This window comes from Elgaria multicarinata, chromosome 1, assembly GCF_023053635.1.
Source record: "Elgaria multicarinata webbii isolate HBS135686 ecotype San Diego chromosome 1, rElgMul1.1.pri, whole genome shotgun sequence".
In the NCBI taxonomy this organism is placed as follows: Eukaryota; Metazoa; Chordata; class Lepidosauria; order Squamata; family Anguidae; genus Elgaria; species Elgaria multicarinata.
In genome coordinates, this window is record NC_086171.1 from 130,559,849 (window position 1) to 130,574,325 (window position 14,477).

Consider the following 14,477-nt stretch of genomic DNA (forward strand, 5'->3'; position numbering starts at 1 on the left):
GTTATTTTCCTCACACGAAAAGCTAAGACCCGAGTTACAGAAAGAACGGGAGTTCGCTCATCTGTGCTGCTACACTTCATTGGAAGGGGGCCTGTACTCTAAAAAAACCCATACATCTTTGTCCATTGCTTTTCCACGGGCAACTCTCACTTCCGCTCTAGCAGGGAGCGCAACGAACAGCTTCCCAAAGGAGCTCGCCGCTATGAGCGCTGCGCGCGTGTCTCATGCTTGCGAGTCTATGGGCGGGAGAGTGAGCAGCGCCGGAAACTTGGTCGAAAGTTCCGAGAAGGCTCCTCGGCTCGCCCAGCGGCATCTCCCTCCCAGCGGCTCTTGGACTCTGCCGAAGCCACGGAGTGTGTGAGTGAGGGGCGGCGGCCATGTCCGGGTCCTCCAACGTCGCGGCTATGAAGAAGGTCGTGCAGCAGTTGCGCCTCGAGGCCAACGTGAGCCGCGTGAAGGTAAGACGCGGGCGGGTTGGGGGAGGGCGGCAGCGCCTTGGCCGCCATTACCGCGCCTCAAGGGAGAGCCGCTTAATGGCTGCTCCCCCGGGGGCTCTCGGATCAGGGCGCGGGCTGGGGCCCCGCGGAACTTGTTTACAAAACTTCGTGTCAGAACTTCCCTCTTTCGGACGCGGCAAGAAGAGATGCAGGGCGCCTTTGGGCATGGGCAGAGTGCGCCTTCCTTCCTTCCCTTCGCCCCTCTCAGGCAGCTGAAGCCGGGGCTGAGGACTCCCAAGCAAGCTGGACGTCGCCCCGCTACTAATCACCTTCGACATAGTGACTGTTATACGCTGCTTGGAGGAGCTGCTGGCTTCCTCTTGGTCTCCACCCATTTCTCATCCCGTTATGATCGCCCTTTCTTGGCTCAGCCAGCCTGTTGTTTTTCTCTCAAAAGTTTTCGGAGAAGGGGGCGGAGGCGGCTCGGAAACCTCTCTTGGGATGAAGGGAATGAGTGTTTTTTTTAAAAAAAAACTTTTTAATTAGCTTTTTAGTTTGTTAGAGGAAGCGAAAGAGGCATCTGGCAAACTGACTTGGGAGTTCGCCTGACCGCAAAATGGGGAAGTGTGTTAAGGCCCCAGGAAGGCTGCGGAAGAAAGACGATCAGCAATTTTGTTGTTTTTAAAGTGTTCCCTACTTAAAACAAGCTCACAGGCTTCCAACTCCAAATTAACCAAAAAGAATGGATCATAGCAGTGTTTCTGTAGCACTTTTCTTAAGCGCTCAAAGCATTTTATCCAATCCAGTGATCTTTACAGTAACTCCATAAGGGCAAGTAATAGTACCTTTGAGAATAGTTATAATCTGAAAACTCACATTTAAAATTGTTTAGTTTGCTAACAGGTAAGTTAACTGTTAAAGACACTTTAGCCATCTTTGTACTTTCATGTTCCATTCTATCATGAGCAATCTATTATGGAAGTAGGATTCTATAAATATTATAGACCCAAGCCACTGTTGCTTCTTAAAGGGAAAGATTCAAGGCATTTTCACATTTATGCTGCTGTGCCCAACAGTTATAGAAAAGCTTGGTGTCAGTCCCTTTATTCACATTTCAGAAGGCAGACTGGAAGAACCTCCCAAAACCTTTGTCTTGGGAGAGGTGCTGCTAGTCTGCTAGATAGACCATTGCTCTGACTCCAGAAGACTTGTACATCCATCCATATAATGGAGATAGCAGTTATATTTTAGACTTCTTCATTTAGGAGACAGGAACAAAGTTCTTGTAGGCTGTAGTCAATCTCATAATGCATAAAGCTTGGAAAAAACTAATCTTAATTCATGACTGGTTTAAATGTTTTACCATCCAATCAAATAAGATAATAAAGTACACTACTTAATCATCTAAATGTAGATTTGTTTTTTAGGTTTCAGAAGCTGCAGCTGACTTGAAGCAGTTTTGTCTGCAGCATGCACATCATGATCCTTTATTAACAGGAGTTTCTTCAAGTACAAATCCATTTAGACCACAAAAAGTCTGTTCGTTTCTCTGACTTGGTGAACTACGTGGAATCTTTTCATGGTAAGTCCCTTATAGTAGCCTCATATTTTACCCTACAGAATTAAATAAAGTTCCTATTTTCAAATTCTAGAAATGCTTTCTAGGAAGCAAGTCATAGTATGTTCAGTAGGGCTCTTTCTCAGGTAAGTCTATGGGATTGCAGTTTATTTCACTTGTTTCTAGACCTAAATCGTGGTGATTCATGGATATATATTTCCAGAGCACTAATTATATTAATTTGGGAGCAAAACTATATTAGTTTGGGAGCAAAAACAACGAAGTCTTGGGACACCTTAAAGACTAACAAATTAATTCTGGCATAAACTTTTGTGGACACTATCCACTTTCAATGGAAGTGCTAATCTCAAACTAGCAGATTCATATACATAGGCGGTGGCAGAGGGGAGATATAAATCATGCTCAGATAGAATTGAAAAGCAAAAAGCACAGACAGTGATATTTACCTGAATAGTTGCCATTCAAAAAACTTTTGTTCGGTGATCATCACTGTCTATATCTCACCACATTCCATCTCACCACATGGCTTACATCCCTCCCCATTCCCAAGCATATGCATATAAATCTGCCAGTTTGAGGGTTTGATAGTGTCCATTGAAGCTTATGCCAGAACAAATTTGTTAGTCTTTTAAATGTGCTATATGGCTTTTTACAAAATGATAACCACTGCTTAACTATTTAGGGCACAGTGAATTTAATTGGGCCTGATGCTCATAAGTCTCCAAACTCAGAGGCTTACAATCATCCTATGAGGGCAGGAAGAGTGGCAAAGGTAATCTTCACCTCCCTTTCCTCGTGCCCTGCTTTTTTCACTAGATGGATGTTTTTGCCATCTAGCAAAGTCATTTCAGAGGGGGTGGGAAGGAGGCTAGCAGAGGCTCAGGATAGTTCAAATCCCAGCTTCTCCAGTCTTCCCACCTAAAAGCTCCTTTCCCCCTCTCCGAGGTAGAATTCACAACCTTGGAGGCTAGCTGGTGTGGTTCTTTCCATGTCAGCTGTGAGGTGGTGGTGGGATCTCCAGCTTCCCCTGGCCTCTGACATGCTGTCTTGGGGCCAGAGGATTGATCCCTTAATCCGCTGTAAAAAAAAATATAGAATCCTTAGAAATTGAGCTGTACTCTCACAATAAAATATTTCTATTGATTAGTTTTACAGAAGCAACATTAGCTAATTCCTTGAACCCCGATATGGTCTTGTATACTCCCACGTGCCTTTTGATCTCTTGATAAATCCCTGCTGCATTTTCTTTGCTATAGGAACACTGAGGGATAGTTGATCTTAGGCCTCTCCATAGAGACATATTCTAGGACTCTTTATCCAAGGAAGCCCAACTGGCAAATTTCCTTACAACCTTAAGGCTTGCACTCACTAAAAATACGCTGGTTTCTGTGGTGCATTTTTTTCATTATTGTTTAGTTTGGTGGTTCTATGTTTGATTCTATGTATTGCAAACTGCTGCATGAAGCCAGTTGGATAAGTCATGTCATGTTTAAGATCTGGAAACAATTCTTTAAAAACGGCACTCTCATCCTGAAGATCATGTATTCTTTTGTCTCTTTCAGATCGTCTAACAATTTTTCATAGCTGTTGATGGGTGTGGTGAATATGAAAGTGAAGCAAGATGGCTTATAACCTGTACAGAAATTTTGCATTAATGTGCCAATTTAGAGATAGTAATACTGCTACTGTTGTCAAAACTCTTACAATCTACCTCTCTAAACACATTGTATGCTAGTTGCAATAACTTCTGTATCATGAGGGAATCAATTTTATATTCAAGCAATAAAGAGTTGACTTAATGACTTTGAACACTGGCATAAAGCTTCACAAGTTGGATAAATAATGTTTAGCATTTTCCCAACTCAGTTACTTTTAAGTGAAAAAGTCTTATATTTGGGAAGATGGAGTGTAAATACTTATACTTGACAATTGATCAATTTGGTTCTTAATTTACATAGAAAGGCTTTCTTTAACCATATGTATCTGATGGGAGAATAATGCAGAGGACACTAATACAGGCTTAGAATAGTTAAACCATTTTTTGTGTTAAAAAGCCTTGGGCTTGAAAGCTTCCCTATTGCTTGTGCATGCTTGCAAGGAGACAAAAACATTCGCTTCCACTTTCAACTAACAGGAGTTTGGCAGTGCTTTATGTCCAAAGTGGAAAGTGAACTTAGTGTTAACTATGGTTTATTCAAAGAAGCCAGGCTTATTAACTATATTTTGAACTTAGTTTATTTGGATGAACTGTAGTTAACACAATTTACCCCAGTTCTGACATAGCAAACTGCAGTTTGCTCAAAATCAAAGCCAGCGCTTTCTCATTGCCCCACCAGGAAAGAGCAAAGGCTGAGTGCACAAATCCAAGGTTCAAATATGTAACGCTAAACTATATAGCTTAGTGTGGCATGCAGATGCCTGCTATTTAATATTGGCCAAGTTCTTCTTTCAAAATCCCAGCATTTTATTTTATTTATTATTTATTATTTTATTTATTACATTTTTATACCGCCCAATAGCCGAAGCTCTCTGGGCGGTTCACAAAAATTAAAACCACAGTAAAACACCCAACAGGTTAATTTTGATTTTTAAAATAATGATTTTCATCTAACCTGTACCATGTGGCTTTATTCTCTCACTTACTGAAACTACATTAGTTTTTAGAAAGCCAGACATGGTAAATGTCTAGACACTATTATAAATATTAACCCAAAGAAAGCAACTCTACATTTTCAGTGTCAAATATAGACTTTTCCCCACAAGTCTTCTGGTTTGAATACTTTTACTTCTTCCCTCACTTTAATAAACAAATCTTGCATACTTGACCTTAAGAACCAAACAGTTCTAATATTCTGAAATATAAAACCATTGGAAAGTTTTGAAAGTTGAGAGATAGTAAATGTTTACTTTTAGCAACTTGATAACCAACTCACTTACAGCCTGTGCTGTTATTTAAGATGTATAGCAGGATTTGTCATAAAATACGTGTGTTTCACCTATGGCAGAGGACTGTGTTACACAAAATACTGTTTCTGAGAAGACTTCATAATCTCTTGGTATAAGTGGACAGCAAATGATGCAGTTTTCTTGACACTAACATGAAGTCTTCTGGCATTTGTAAATAAATGGCACAATTAGAAAGCTATCCAAAGGCACTGAAAGCAACAGGCACCAGTCCAACAGTAATAGTCATTTGTTTGAAGTTTGTCCATACAGAGCAGGAATAGCCTTAAGGCAACACTATCCCAATTCCTGTGTTCTTGTTAACACAGCCAAAAAATAAATGGCCACTTCATCTTCAGTCTACTCTTATAGGTGGAATTTTCTTCGACTTGTGTCCATTTCACGACGCTGAAAGAGAGAGAACACATTTTTAGGGTACTATAAAATAAAGACAGCATGTTTTCATATGAGAAATATTTTTAGCATTTCAGGAAAGTATATCCAGACTGACTGACTGTAAAGTGATTATGCCTAGTTCACTCCTCAATGCAATGGATTAGGTGGCAGCACCAGAGCATGATCTAATCCAGTGGTCTTCAACTAGTCCAGACCTGAAACCCACCTCGGACTCCAAACCTGAAACATGGAACCCACTTTCACAATTTTCCAACATGGTGGCAACAGCTTTGCCATTACCCACCAGTTGAAAAACACTGTTCTAGTCACTGTTCTGAGTTTAGGTTATTGTATAATTTCCCCCTTAATTCTTATTTTAAATCACTTAGAAAGAATCTTGGCCAAGATCTAACTAGCTAAGACCTCAAGTTCAACTTTAGGCAGCTGTCAACAATTGACCCAACTGACATGGGTGACTGGCAACAACATTCGAAGGAGCATCGCTTGTCACCCCACCATACAAACACTGTTTCCCTTCAACTTTGTGGAGAAGAAGACTGGAATTGAGCAGTGGATAATAGCAGTACTAAGGTTTACCTCTGCCACCACAGGCATAAAAATACTGGAACTGGAGTGTGGATGCCTCTACTGCCCACCATTACAGGTGTGAAGAGGGGGAAATAGCTCTTCACACACCTCCACATCTCTACCCACCACACAGATGAGTTCCAACTGGCCTGAGGCTGGGCCATGGATGGTAGAGGCACTTGAGATGTGGCTTGACTACACAACTAAGCCCCAGGCTTTTCCTGCACAGCAGGAGGGAGAGGTGGGACTCATCTTTGGATCTAAGCAATAGAGTGGAAACTGTGTTCCAAATAAGCCCCATCTCCAAGTTTGGAGCTGGAAAGGGGCAGGCAGGGTCCTTGCAATTGTGCTGTATATCGGAAGATTCAGAAGCACAGCACAATTGCAAGGACCCTGCCTACCCATGCCTCCAGATCCAACCATGGAGCTGAGGGAAGGGGATTGTCCCTGGCCTCAGGCAGAGATGCAGCACAAAATCAGAGACCAACAAGCCCAGCCTAAGCAAATGACTTGGTTCAAACAAAACAGCTCACTATAATTTATTTAATCCATATTGGTATTCATGCATGCTGGTGGGATTTGCATATTCATTATCTGGCCCTGGCTTGTCATGACGCAAGAGCATAGTAAGAGGGCCTCTGCTCCCTGTGTAATTAACTTCTTTCAATAGCTGGCTAAGATGCTGTATCAAAAACAGATTTGAAAACTACCACTTTAAAAGGGAGCTTTAGCTATTGGGTGATACAGAAGTGTAGTAAGTACTATACGAGTAAATAACTTCATTGTACGTGTGAGCTAGTTGTATGGTACTTTAGAGTTTGGCTACTATTGCTTAGGTTTAGTTTATTCAAGTGTTACTTCATATTCAGCAAAGCCAATACAAAAATGATATAATGTCAATTATTTAAAAGATATATGCAGGCAGATATTGCTTAAAATTTGTTATTAACTCAACTATTATGCAAAATGCATTAAAACGTCTGCTGTGTACCTAAAAATAAATTGTCTACCATTTGGACAGTGCTAACTGTAGATATTATCTAGACTCTTACATTTCTCCAGTGCTAAGAAATTGTTGAAATACAATACCTTGTGAATCCATTCATATTCTCCAAACTTGGAATCAAAAGTTCCCTTTTGAAGAGACCTTAATTTCAGGGTAAAACGTGGGCCAAGTTCTTGAATTGCCACTCTTTTCTCATTTTTGAAGATATACCTTTAAAAGGCAATAGGCAACATTAGCAAATTTGTCAAAATCAGTTCTCACAACTTTTGTCAAAAGTTCTCAGACACTCACCTATGAAACCTAAAAAATATATAGTCACGTTGATTGTGAAATGTGGCTACTTGTCTACCGACAAACTGAGGGTCATGAGGGAAGAGAGATGCAAACATTCGTCCGATGGAATGGCCTAACCGTGTTGTAAAGTTGTTCAAGATTATTTCAGGCTGATGTTCTGTGGGATCTTTCCCTTTTCTCTAGAATAAATGACAAAATATTGCCGTGAGTGTTAAATCTAACACAGTTACACAAACGGGGACTTGCTTGCTTGCTAGAAAAAGCTCACCTTTATTTCTTTACGCAGACGAACACTACTCATCCTAAAATGAGCAGTTGGGCCTTCAGGCAAGTGACTTAACACAAGCCCATCTGTTTAAACACAGTTAAGACTTGTGTAGATATTAAGTGAAAATCACATAACGCACCCCCTTTCAGGTGAATGTATTCTGGAAATTTGAATGAACCAAAGTTACCAGAAGAAACATGCAATAATAGTGGAAAGACTGTGAAAAACAAGATGCACAAAGCTAACTGAAAAACAAGATGTACAAAGCTAACTGTGGAATGTGAACAAAATGCAGTTGATCAGTGCACTTAAGAAAAAAAGAAAGAAGGGCAAACAGACTTTCAAAAAAAGCCAAAAGCCAAGGTTCACATGAGTGCCAGCAAGTGAAGTGGCGGTCAAAACCTCTGAGGAAAAGTGGTGTCCTTTAGTATTGATAAGACACACTCAATTCATGTACAATCAAGACAAGTAGTCAACAGGCATGTTTTTCCACATTGTGGAAAGGCTTGAGAAAGAAGAATATTTTAAATACCCCAAAATCAACAACTGAGGAAGACCAGAACTTCAACAAAGCAGCTGCACACAGCACACTTCCTGCTGAGTATGCAACCTGGCTGGTCTCCAGGTTCTGTTACTCCAACATGGGTAACTATCTGAGTGAATATGGAAAGTGTGAATAGATTGAAATGAGTGGCATTCTATCTAAATAAAGGTGCTCTAAAAACTGCAGCTGGATTTTGAGTCTGCCTATATCTCACCCCATAATCCTAGCTACGATGTAAAGTTAGAAAACTATGTAAGTTTTCAAAGAATATTCAATGCAACAGTAAAAAACTCTATACTTCATGGGAAGCTACGATTTCTAAAATACATCTCACTCACAACTAAGAACTGTTGAATTGTTGCTTTTCCTTGAAATTGAAGAATGCTACGATATTTGCTACTCAGTACTAATATCTGATTTCCCAACCAGCATAAAGAGATTCTCCCATTTGGGAAGGATACTTGGTATTTTACGATCTTCATTGATAACTATTAGATCTGTGAAGTCCCTTGATATACATTGTGGAATAATTCTTTTTAGAGCCAGTCCTCTTCGGTAGTAAACATGAGAATTTGGAATACATGTTGATAATTGTTTACAGAACCTCACAGTTCTCTGCAAAAAAGAGTTTATGCAAATGAGTTAGGTGGGATGATTCATACATTATGCAATACAAGATGAATGGGTCACTGTACTTTAACTCCCAAACTGTATGGAGATTTCTCTATAATGTACATTTTTAGCAATCTCTACTGGAACCACTAGGGCTATGCTGATGAACCAGAACAACTATGCCTTTTGCAACAAACAGCATATGCTTGCTGCACTTTATGGAAGCTCTGACAAACTTGCCTAACTCTGGCAATAGAAGGTAACTACACAGTGTTTCCACAGTGATCAGGTTGCTAAGCTTGGACCAAAGCAAAAAAAGAGCAGGAATAAAGTAAAGCTGTGCACAGCCTTCCCCCCCGACAGGCCTCGGCGGCCATTTCAGAGCCTCCAAAAAAGCCCTAATTCAACTCAGTGTGCTTCACGTTTGGCTGCCTTGCTTCAGAACTGAAGCCAAAGCGAGGTTCACACACACACACACACGCCAAACAGGTTGGACTTGCTGGTTCTTTGGTGCTTGCAGCACTGCTTTGAGGTAGGCACCCAGCAAAGTGGGGCACAAGGCTGACTGGGAGTCCTTTGGACTTCTTGCTCGCTTGCTCAACCACCCCCCACCCCTGAACCCACCGGGATTTAACTTTGCTGTGTGTCCTCCTCTCTAAGAACCATGATTTGAAGGTAAGATGGGGGCTCTCTCTTTTTCATAGATCTATGGTAGAAAACTAGCAAAAGGGCCTTTTACGGCTGCTATAGTTTTCAGTCATAGAACTATGAAAAGGAGAGAACTCCCATCTTACCTTTAAATCACAGATTTAATGGAGACGGATGCACGGCAAAGGTAAGTTCAGGCAGCAGGTTTGGAGGGTGACAGGGGATGTGAATCATGGTCTCATGGGCAGACTTGTGACAGCTTTTCCTCACAGAAAGGCAGGGGGCGGGCACCTCTGCCCCAAATCAGCCCAAGGCTAATCTGGTACCGTTTCATATTTGGGCTGAGGCAGACTGTATCAGCCTGCCTCGACTCAGATTTGGGGCTTCAGACGGAGGTAGTGAAAAGCTGTAGAATAAAGCATAGGTATTTTTTCACTTTGTCACATTTAGCAAAACGCCATCAACACAAGCTATTACATTTTTGGTTAATTGTCTGTTCCTGTGCATGTCTGAGCACGTATTAATTCAACGTGGCTACAGTGCACAAATTTAAACATAAATTCAAGGTAATAGCAATTGGTTGGTGTTAGACTTCTAAGTCCATAACTTTAAATGCATGTCCTTTTTAATTTATTTTTTAAAGGGATCTTTCTCAAACTATTTACAAACTTTTATAGAGTTATGTCCTCCATATTACGAATAATCAAGGTGAAATAAGTTTGTATGACTGCTTTAAAAATGTGTTTTTACCCCACGAGGTCTGTCAGATGTTGTGATAAGAATCTTTGGAAGAGTGTTCCTATTGAAGTAGGGTGCAAATTCATCTGTAGCTTCATCCAAAGTAACCTGGAAAATGATTGTATGAAATCAGACTAAATAACTTTGTTTTTTAAAGTAAAAACCTTCAATTTGGGAGAGCTAAGACCTGGCAGCTCTATAGTAGCCATTTACAATTTAGTTACATTGCTATACCATTGAACAAGATGTTCTCTGGACACAAGCTTTAGGTATTAAGAAACATGTCGTCAGGCGCTTAAAAATAAGACTGTAAAAATGAATATCAGAGGCACTTTTTATGTTACCTTCAGTGCTGCTTCAGGTATATTTGCAAGATAGGAACATAAAAGCTATTTTATATGAAGTCAGACTATTTGTCCATCTAGACAGGTATTATCAATTCTGACTACTAGCAGCTCTCCATCTTTCAAATCATCTGCTAGCAGATTCTTTTATAACTGGAGATGAGAAAATCTTCTCTGAAAACAATAAGAAAGCCTGCTTTAGATTTTAACAGAAAAATCTGGAGTTTGATATTTTTAAAGAAGTGGGTCACAACAGCTTGAGATCAATGACCTGCAATTGTTACTGATATGCTACCAATCAGTAAATGAACTCAAGATGTTGTATGCAAATCAAAGGCCTAGAGTTATTTATCAAACATAATCATGAACAGAAATAATTCAGTATAAAACCTTCAAAGGGGATTTTTAATTCAGCATTAGTTTACTTTAAAATGGTTTTCAAAAGAGCTACCTCTTCATCATTTGGGTCAACTGTGGTTTCATCATACACACGCTGGTTTTCAATTGTCTTTGGTACTGGCTTTGGTGGTGCCTGTATGAAATAAGTTAATACATGAAATCAACAGACTTTAAAAAAATTACCAAATGCTCCAGTTAAAAGGGTAAAAAAGTATTTATGCAGTCTGCCAGTACAAGTACGCTAGAATGGGGATACAGAACCTTTTTCAGCCTGAAGGCCAAATTGGTTCTGGTCATCCCACTGTTGGTATGATTGCCTAGACCCCCATTCACTCACTGGAAATAGGTTTTCAAAACGCCTCCATTTATGCCAGTGGAGGCTTTTAAAAATGTGATTGCAACAGGGGGAGGGATGCTTTTTCAAGGGGAGTTCACAGCTTTTGAGAGAGGAGGGCTAGCCTTTCTCTCCCCAGCAGTGCCCCACCGCCATCCTACAATGACATTTTTAAAAAGCCCCATTTGGTACCCATGGAGGCTTTGTAAAAGCGTCATTGTAACATGAGAGGGAGGAGGGGAAATCTCTTATCTCTGATAAGGGCAGCAGAGAAGTTAGTGGGCCAGATGGAGATCTCCTGCAAGCTGTAGGTTCCACATTCCTGCCCTAGAACATCCATCAGCCAAACCTTACTTATGCCAAACATTCCAGTTAAGTAGACTTGTACTGCAGTGCAAAGCATCCAATTTTACATCACAGCACAAAACAACATGTTGGATCCAGACTTATACATACTTATAGTAAAACCACTGAAAACAGATTTTAGGCATTACTAAATTTTTATTTATTTCAATGGTTCTACTCCAAGCATGAGTCTGGATCCACTAAAGTAATCAATTTTAAAGACTACTGAATGTTGAAAGCTTTTAAATAGAAACTATGATCCTAGTTAGAAGCTATAAATATTCAACAATTACAGATTACTTTTATATACAAGTAACCTGTGAACACAAACACAGTAGCTGCACTTCAAATTCTTTTAATCACAGAAATGACTAAAGGAGCAATCCTATGCATGTTTAGAAAAAGTCCTACAACTTTTTCTAGGGGGTTGGACTCAATAGCCTTATAGGCCCCTACCAACTCTACTGTTCTATGATTCTATGAACTCCTAGCATTTCCCAAGTTACACAATATTGCCCCAGGGCATTGTGGGAATATTAAAATGATAGGTGGCTTATAGCTTCCCAATATCAGGTAAAAGCTACAGTGGCATACATAGGTGAGTGAGCCCAATCCACAATAGCCCTCAGCACCAGTGACATTTGGGGATCACTGGTGCTGAAGGCCTTGATGATGCCATGTGTTTATGTTGGGCCTGAGTAATGAAATGTAGGTGGAGGACGTCTAAAAAGTTAAAATGTCTTATATAATTACTATGGTGTTATTGCCACTTTAGTGGTCAGTTGCAAATAAATTAACATGTTTTATTAATGAAAAGCACTTATTAACCCATTTTTAATCCTTCCCCTTTACCTTGTCTCCAAGTGCTTCTCGCTCTTTTTTTCTCTTTTTCTTAATGGCTAATTTCTCCTGGAGGTAAACAGAGGAAAAGAAAGTAACAAAACATATTTTAAGAAAGAAAGGGAACAGACATTTTCTTCTCACAGCCAGCCTTTCACAGTTGGATAACTTGTGGTCTTGCCCATGTTTTGGCCTACAACTTCCATCATCCCTCAACATTGGCTTTGCTGGCTAAGACTGATGGGAACTGTAGGCCAAAACAACTCCAGAGCCACAAATTCCCCACCCCTTATGTCAAGCTGAAGAAACCAATTAACCTAAAGCCATTAACTTTTGTAAACCACCCAGAGAGCTTCGGCTATGGGGCGGTATATAAATATAATAAATAAATTAATAAATAATGAAAAGTACAGTCAAGCATAGAATGGAACTAGATCTACCCAATCCAAATCCAACACAAAATCTCTCAGTCCATTTCATATTCGTTTGAGACCACAGAAAGACACAAAGGATTTCCTTGCCAAATTTATGAGCTTTCCCCACCACCCAAGTCTGTGTATGGCATTAATCCGTTCTCTCTGTCCAAACTACAGCCACCATCAATCATCCCTCCCTATGCGAACACGTAGCGCATTTCATATTTAGACACGAAGCTCCTCGAGCTCAGAATAGCCGCATCGATGCTGGTCGCGCCCCCATCCTCCACCCCGGCCTCCTTTCCCCGCCGCCTCTTCCTCCTCACTCGCACCTTCCTCTGCTGCTGCTTCCAGCGCAGGAACATGAAATGGCGCCGTTGCTTGTTCTTAATTTCAGAGACACTGAAAGACGGCGGGAACACCGTCTCGGGGGCGCTCCCTTGGCCCTCCCCTGCCCCCGAAGCCTGGCTCGTTTTCTCGGCATCGCGTTGCTCTTTCTGCGGCTTCTTCCCTTCCCCCGCGTTGCCCGCCATGCTGTCTCCTCGCTCACTGACCTTTCAGCCCTACCATCACTTCCGGGGTCATCCGCCGCTGGCTCGCAGAGTGCGCCTGTGCAAAAGCGTACGTCTCCTGTAATAAGCCAACCAGGAAACAAGTTGTGAGCCTGCGCACAACTGACCGGCACGGCGTAGTTTTGCTACATCGGAGATTATTAGCGTTCGATATCTTGTTAATAGGGGAGAGGAGAAATGATCAAGGTCTTTCTGCGCATGCTCATACTCCTCACTGGTGGACAGGTTTTCATTAGCGGATAGTTTGCGCTTGTGCGGGATTACAAAACCAGGAAACCATAGATACAGAATAAAAGCTTAGGTTGTCAGGCATCCATTGATTTCCGGTCATCATTGGGTTCTCCCTCAATTACAGAGTCGGAAGAGCACAATGTTGTCTTCATTAAAATGAGCATTGAGGCTGACAGAGGTGGAAATTTAACTAGATTTACTTGGGCAGAATTAAAGTGTGTTCCTAAAAGCCCCCTCCACCGCCGGCGTCCATCTGCAGAAGAGGGATATTAACAGTTTCTCAGTCAAGTCTCAGACCCAGCCTCCCTTCTTCATAATCTGGAAATAATGCCCCCCTCAGTCATAATACTGGACATCTTATTTCTCCTTTCTAGCCCTGGAAACACATAAAGGACCATTTTTACTTTAACGAGTAAACAGAAAACTTCAGGTCCTACACAAGATGTGGATGATGATGATAATGATGACGACGACATTTGTTCCTAAATCTTTTTAAAATGTTTTAATACAGATTTAATTATATTTTTAACGTTTGTATGTTTCTGTTGATGTTTTAATTGTATATGTTTTAATTTTGTAAAGCTGCCTTGAGTATTGAGGGAAAGGTGGGATGCAAATATAATAATTAGTAATTAATAATTTTATTTATTTATTGCATTTTTATACCGCCCACATCTCTGGATAACCTCTCCCAGTGGTTTCATATAATAATAATAATAATAATAATAATAATAATAATAATAATAATAATAATAATACACGAGAGCGTGAGTTTTTATCTTTGATTGCTTACAGGTTCAAAATCCTCCCCTTCCCACTCCTCCTCCTCCGGAGGGTACATCACTACTGCCAAATGAAAGAGTATTGGATTTCTATATTTTCTCCTAAAAGCAACTATCACTTTGATTGCTCCAATGAGAGATAACCAATGATTAAAAAAACA

General features: G+C 40.7%; 2 protein-coding genes across 2 annotated transcripts; one reads left to right on the forward strand and one right to left on the reverse strand.

The window, feature by feature from the left end:
- Positions 1 to 179: 179 nt before the first annotated feature.
- On the forward strand, positions 180 to 3,825 carry GNG5 (G protein subunit gamma 5). The gene is made up of 3 exons (XM_063136851.1): positions 180 to 458; positions 1,865 to 2,019; positions 3,579 to 3,825. Exons 1-2 carry the CDS (start codon positions 378 to 380, stop codon positions 1,988 to 1,990), a joined length of 207 nt encoding a protein of 68 aa, XP_062992921.1. The 5' UTR covers positions 180 to 377; the 3' UTR covers positions 1,991 to 2,019; positions 3,579 to 3,825.
- Positions 3,826 to 4,233: 408 nt separating this feature from the next.
- Positions 4,234 to 13,270, reverse strand: RPF1 (ribosome production factor 1 homolog). Its single transcript, XM_063136840.1, has 9 exons — positions 13,064 to 13,270; positions 12,328 to 12,384; positions 10,849 to 10,929; positions 10,066 to 10,161; positions 8,517 to 8,670; positions 7,512 to 7,594; positions 7,241 to 7,422; positions 7,033 to 7,159; positions 4,234 to 5,367 (listed from the first exon to the last, which is right to left on the reverse strand). The coding sequence occupies exons 1-9, from the start codon at positions 13,262 to 13,264 to the stop codon at positions 5,326 to 5,328; spliced, it is 1,023 nt and encodes a 340-aa protein (XP_062992910.1). The 5' UTR covers positions 13,265 to 13,270; the 3' UTR covers positions 4,234 to 5,325.
- Between the last annotated feature and the right edge of the window lie 1,207 nt (positions 13,271 to 14,477).